Source organism: Vicugna pacos, chromosome 10 (genome assembly GCF_048564905.1).
Source record: "Vicugna pacos chromosome 10, VicPac4, whole genome shotgun sequence".
Lineage (NCBI taxonomy): Eukaryota > Metazoa > Chordata > Mammalia > Artiodactyla > Camelidae > Vicugna > Vicugna pacos.
In genome coordinates, this window is record NC_132996.1 from 26,585,447 (window position 1) to 26,591,523 (window position 6,077).

The 6,077-nt window shown below is 42.7% G+C and overlaps 1 protein-coding gene across 4 annotated transcripts in view; it reads left to right on the top strand.

The window, feature by feature from the left end:
• The window catches only part of PGM2L1 (phosphoglucomutase 2 like 1), a 41,650-nt gene extending 35,970 nt beyond the window's left edge, over positions 1-5,680 (top strand). The window contains exons 14-15 of one of the 4 annotated variants that reach the window (XM_072969202.1): positions 112-215; positions 5,640-5,680. In XM_072969202.1, the coding sequence (XP_072825303.1) occupies positions 112-211 (100 nt within the window). In that variant the 3' untranslated portion in view covers positions 212-215; positions 5,640-5,680. Of the gene's footprint in view, positions 1-111; positions 1,518-1,642; positions 1,927-5,639 lie in introns of those variants that run through there. The other 3 variants (XM_072969201.1, XM_072969200.1, XM_072969203.1) reach the window with 3 other exon arrangements.
• Positions 5,681-6,077: the final 397 nt, after the last annotated feature.

The window sequence follows — 6,077 nt, forward strand, 5'->3', positions numbered from 1 at the left end:
GTTAATTCAAGACTGTGTACCTAAAAAAGAGAACATACAAAAATGAGTAAAGTGACCAAGATAAGGGCAAAGTGACATATCTAAAGTTTGCTTCTCGAATGTTTCCACCAGCATAATCCTAAAGCAGAGGAGCAGGAATGTTTGGGGGAAGGGGCCTCAGAGCAAAATCAAAAGCAGCCTGCCACTCGTGAAATTTCCTGTCCTGTCTTAAAAATGTAAGTGAATTTTGCGTTCTCCATAATAAAACTGTTTTAATATAAAAATGCTTCCTTCAGTCTTCATGGAAACTAGTGCTGCCAGAAAGAGGCACCGTGTTTATCACGTGGGCTCTCAGTTTTCTTCCCGAGCACCCCCCCAAAAGTTGCTGCGTATCCCTAGGGGTATACACACTGACCGATCCTAGTGTGAGAAATATAAGCATAGAACATATCTAGGACTTTTCTCTGTCCTTTAGAATCTGACCTTTGAAAGTACTAATGCCAAATTAAAGCGACCTGAATCAGTTATGTTACCACCAAACCTTGTAATATAATCGGATGTGTTGGCCAGTTTTGCTCTCTTTAATTCATTGGCATCCCTTAACTAATAATAAGCACCCTACTGTCAGTTCCGTGAGAGCAGGGATCATGGTTTATTATTTTTTATATCCACAGCACCTAGTGTGGTACGTGTTATAGAGTGCTTAGTTGGTGATGAGAGGAATTATGGGATTTTATTTTAAGGAAGTAAATAGTTTAAGAAACAATCAAAAAAGGTTAATTTTCTGATTCAGCTTTTAAAAAAATAATTCTCAGTACTGAAATTTGTAATTAGTAATGTTAATTAAGCACACACACCCATAAATACTCTGTTCCTTTGGGGAGAGCAGAGCATGTTCCTATTTGGAAATTGTATGAAATGCCTAGTATTTTACACTCAAAGCAAGATGTTGGCCAAGATGGCTAAGAAAGTATCTCTAGACTTAATATCACTAATATTAGTGCCATTATGAGCCTACTAGTGCTGTCTTCCAAGTGAGTCACAACTAATTTGATGCTATTTGGTATATTTTTGTCCAGTATTATGATTCATCACGTATCTTACAAGAGCCAGTCAAACAAGAGCTGTGTCTATATATGATGAGACCTTGTGTTATAGGCTAAAATAAACTCTTTGTATACATCATTGAATATGCCAGATAAAAATATATGCAGTTAAGAATTATTTTTCTGTATAGCAGTAGCTCACAATTGTGCTCTTGTTTTAATAGTTTCTGTCAGCATCTTATTTTTCCCTACAAAACCACCAAGGTGTATCATAAGTACTGCCTATGAGAATTTGCACTTTAGGTATCTTGTGTGTGTGGTTTTCTTGTGGTTTTAGCCAAATGAAGTGTTATCAGTAATAAACAGGTCTCTTCATAGGCAAGAGTTTCTGTGTAATTTTTATTATCTTAGATATTGTGTAGTTCATAAAGTTTTCTATCCAAACTGAACATGTTCTTGAAATATAAGCATGGCATATCCTAGAATCTACTTTGACCCTAAATGAGTATTAGAGCTCATTACTCAGTCAATATTTCATGATTGGTTCATCAGAAGTCCCAGAAGAAAGAGCTAACATTAAAATTTTTCCATCTTACTTTTCCGCTTCTCTCCTTCAGTGGAACTAATTTGCCCATGTTAGCATCAGCTAACATAATAAAAAGTTAAAGGTTTGGAAATCCTTCAAAGTAGTAACTACATATCTGTGATAGTGCGGTGGTCATGGAGTGAGTTTCCAGGGTTGTTAGAACTCTGTAGTCCTGGTCTCCACTGCCTGCCTTCCTCTGAACAGGCTCAAAGGTAAGATGAGTGAGAGTGACATTCTACAAGGTCATTTTACCACCGTCTGCATGGAATATTCTGAGAACCATACTAACCACATCCTTACCTCTTCCCCTATTTTATGTTGTTCATAGCACATAAACAATATAATGAATAAATTAAAGGAGTAGTATTACTTGTCTTTGTAGTCTCCATGAGTATAGCCTTTTCACTATTTTACCACTGCCTAGAACAGTGCATAGCACATAGTAGGTGCCCAGTAAATATTTATTGAATGAATGAACCCATCTCATGTTTCTGCCTGCAGAAGAAAAGCACTGAATACTGCATTGTTTGTGCATATGCACAGAGTTGCACGTGATGAGAAATACGCAGTAGGATACCACCAGCTGTAGAGATTTATGAACCCATTAATTAGTGTCTCAACAAGACAACACCTACTTCTCACTGCTCCAGGGTCATCTCTGCCCATTTCCTGCTAAGGTCTCAAACTCAGCATTTTCATCCTGCTTTCTTAGTCCCGTATCCTCCTGGTTTGAAACCTCCAAGTTATCTTTGATTTCTCCTGCCACTGGATATGTGCTATTTGACAAGTTCTTTAAATTTAACAGTCTCTGAGGGTAAGGGCAAGGCCATTAGCTTGAGACCCATCTAAATCAGAGACCAAGAAGCTAACTCAGCCTAAAATAATACTAGGACTGTTATCATCCCCAAGGGAGAAAGGTTCATGTGTATGTAAATGGAGGTGTCTTGGAAGAAGGATTATAATAAAAATGTTTTTTCCCCCATCCTTCCTCCCTGTCTAGTTTGGGGAACCAAACTAGCACTTCCTCATTCCTGTTAGTGATGCAGCCATTCTCCTCTTTATCTTTATTTTGCTCTCTTTACCTCTGGTTCTAATCATTAATGGTCCAACTTTGCATTTGATTTGCTTTGAATTCAGTCTTTGACCTCTATCCCTCTGCTTCAGTCATTCATTTTATAAATATTTATTGGCCTGGAAAAATGTAGGAACCAAGGGTACTCCAGAAGGCTGAGAAGTAGGAACAAAGACACAGCAACTATACTGCGTCTGGAACAGCCAGTTCAGGACACTGTTCCCACTGCCTCCCCACTACCAGATCACCTTTATCTATTCCTGATGTCTTTGGATTCAGAGCACCTGGAGAGATGCCCCAGTTGGACTTTTGTCACATGCCAGCCTCCTAGCTGAAACTACAGCTTGATAAGGGACGGATGTGACCCCCTCAGCTTCTTTCTGAATGGTAGCAGGAGACAGGCCACTGCAATTACCCTTCCATCAAGACATAGTGGGAGGAAGTTAATTGACGAATCAGAAATCATGGTGCAGACAATAGGTGGCAAACATCTGCTACAGTGCCAGAGCAGAGTGTTGGAGAACAAGTAAAAGCTAGGCAAAGGAAGGGGGTGGGCATCTTAAGCGCACAACATCGTATGAGTGTGCAGAGAACTACTGAGTGGTTTGGTATTGCTGTGCTGGGAGTAGGGATGTGAGTGGTGAGGTGGGAGAGGGCCCTATGTGCTGTGCTGCGGAGCTTGGATGTTGGTCAGGAGGTAATGAGAGTCACAGGGAGGTTGAAGCAAACAGTCTCCAAGAGATAATGGTGGGGGTAGAGAGTGGTAGTGGGGAAGATATGAGAGAATCCACCCCTAGAAAGACCCTTAAAGGTCATCTTATCCAATCTCATCATTTTCTACAATGTGACGACCAAATGGGGATGCATATTTGAACCTCTCCAGTGACGACAACTTGCCAAACAAGTTGTTCTCTTTGAAAGAAAGGCCAGTAGAGAGTTCTGTTTTGTGTTCAGCTGGAATCTGCCTCCAGGCTTCTACACTTTGGTCTCACTTGGAAACTCAGTGTTATACAAAAGTCCATTTACTTGTCACTCAGAGGCTTTTCCCCTCAGTCTAAATATGCATAATTCAGCCACTGTTCCTTGTGTGACCTGTGTTTTAGATCCCCCTCACCTCCCTAATCACCCTATGGACAGTTTTCAAAGAGCTGGGTCCAGAAGTAATGTAACACCGTAAATATATAGTGCCAGCCCAGAGTAGAAAAAGGTAAGGTTTCTACCTAACATCACTGCACACCAGGTGGCACGGAGAGGGCTCTGCCTGCAGTATACTCCTTGACACCTTTTGCTTTACAAACAACTCCTCTTTTAACCCTTGACTCAACCATCATCCCTTCCAAAAAGCCCTTCCTGCCTGTTGCCCACCCCCACCCCACCAACCACGCTGGGCGGGGCCTCTGTGCTCCACAGCTCCCTTTTGTTATAGCACTTCCCACGCCACAAGGAAATGATCTGTTTGTGTGTCAGACTCTCCCAGTGGATTGTGAGCTCCCCGAGGGCTGGAATTGGCTGACTCAGTGCAGTTCCCCAGTGCCCAGAAGTGAGCCAAGCAGATAATGAGCCCTCAGGGGTTCAGCTGAAGTGAACTGAATTGGATTTGAGCTGCATTTTTAAAGGCAAGTAGGCTGTGAATAAGCAAAGAGGAGGAGGCACACATGGTATGTGAATAAATTCAACCCAAAGCAAAGGAAATATGTGGGTGCCAAATGGGAAGCAGGAGTACTTAAGACTTGCTAGAGGGCTTCTAGCCAGACTGGCTGCAGCAAAGTCACAGCCTGGAGGGGGAAAAGTCCAACTTGAAGCTAAATAAGGAAAGCTGGAGTTGGGGAGGGGCAGAAGAGATTTATTCCCAGGGAGGCAGGGAGCAAGAGCAGAAAAAAATGAAACAGCAGCTGAATCAGAGTTCTTCCCAGTTGTTTGCCATTCCCACGTATGCATGCTTCCCCCTGGTGGATGGGGATCCATGTCTCCTGAAACAAACTCAGAACCTCTGCCCTGGAAGGAACTCAAATTCAATGCAAGCATCTTTCTTTACAATAAGGAAAGCCTGAGGGTTGGTTGGGGATCCACTGGAGTCTACAGAATAGATTTCTGTGGAACCCAAGTCATCTTACTCCCAATCTGCTGCTTTCTTCCCCATGATGGCTGGTTAAAATTCATTCAGTGAATCAGTCTTCAAGCAGAAGGAGTCCTCTCTACTTGTATTCAGGAGATAACTAAGGTCCAGAGAGGAGAAGTGATCCCCTGAGTCACAAAACCGTTCAAGGGCAAACCTGGGACTAATACTCAGGTCTTATGAGTGGTAGTCTCTTTCTCCTTCTGCTCTTCCTAGTAGAAGCAGCATAGTGAATAAAAACCTGGTAAGATGTAACCCACAGCTTTTAAGAAGACAGAAACAATGACAGTGCAATAGAAGTGAGGTGGTAGAGGTAAGCATGGACTGGTGCAGGAGTAGAGTAGGGGTAGCTGTCCTGGATCCAGGAAGGCACTAAAGAATTGCCAGGTCTACAATAGAGACTTGAGGGAAGAGCGGGAGCTTGTCAGGTAGAGAAAGGCCTTGCAGACACAGAAGACAGCGGGAAGAAGCATCCTGTGGAGGCTGGATAATTGGCTTCTGATCTCAGCCAATGGCATTACAATTTTGCACACTCTTCCTGGGTGAAACGCCCAAGGTTCCAACTACCACTCTGAAGTCGACGACCCACAGATCTGTTTTTAGGCCAGACCTTTCTAAGCTTCAGAGTCACACATCCAACAGTCTTCATGTCATCTCTACCTGGATATCCCACAGCACCTCAAACTTACACTAGCCAGTCTAAGCTTTTTTCTTCTTTCTCACACCGGACTACCCCTACTGATGCCGGCAAGCTTGCTCCTTGTCCTGTATGGAATGTCTTGGTGAGTTATCATTTATTATTTCTTCTCTCTCCCTCCCCATTCCCCACACTGAAATAAGGACCTGGTGCTGCCAGTTTTACTTCCTAATGCATGAAAACCCCTTCTGAATGCAACAGGATGGAGGTGAGGAATTTTTTTCAATTAAAACTGAATAAAATATGGAGTCATGAGATTACTAGGATAATGGAGCCAGCCCAGAGTTCTGGGAGTTTGGTTGTGCCATCCAGATCTATCCAATATTGACCGCAACTTAGAAGCAATTCCTGGTTGTAAGGCTGGCTGGGATTCTGAAATGGTAGCAAGGATTCTGGAATTTGCTGCCTAGTTAGTTGACACCCATTTAGTCAGCTTATGTGGGGATTAGCTCAGTAGAAAACTCAGTACACTAGGAACCCATCTTCTACTTTTCAGTTTCCAGATTTGGGGTCTTATGATTTACCCACTGAGCCTTGCCTTTACTTCCAATAACTTAGCACAGCCAGGATTTCACATCCAG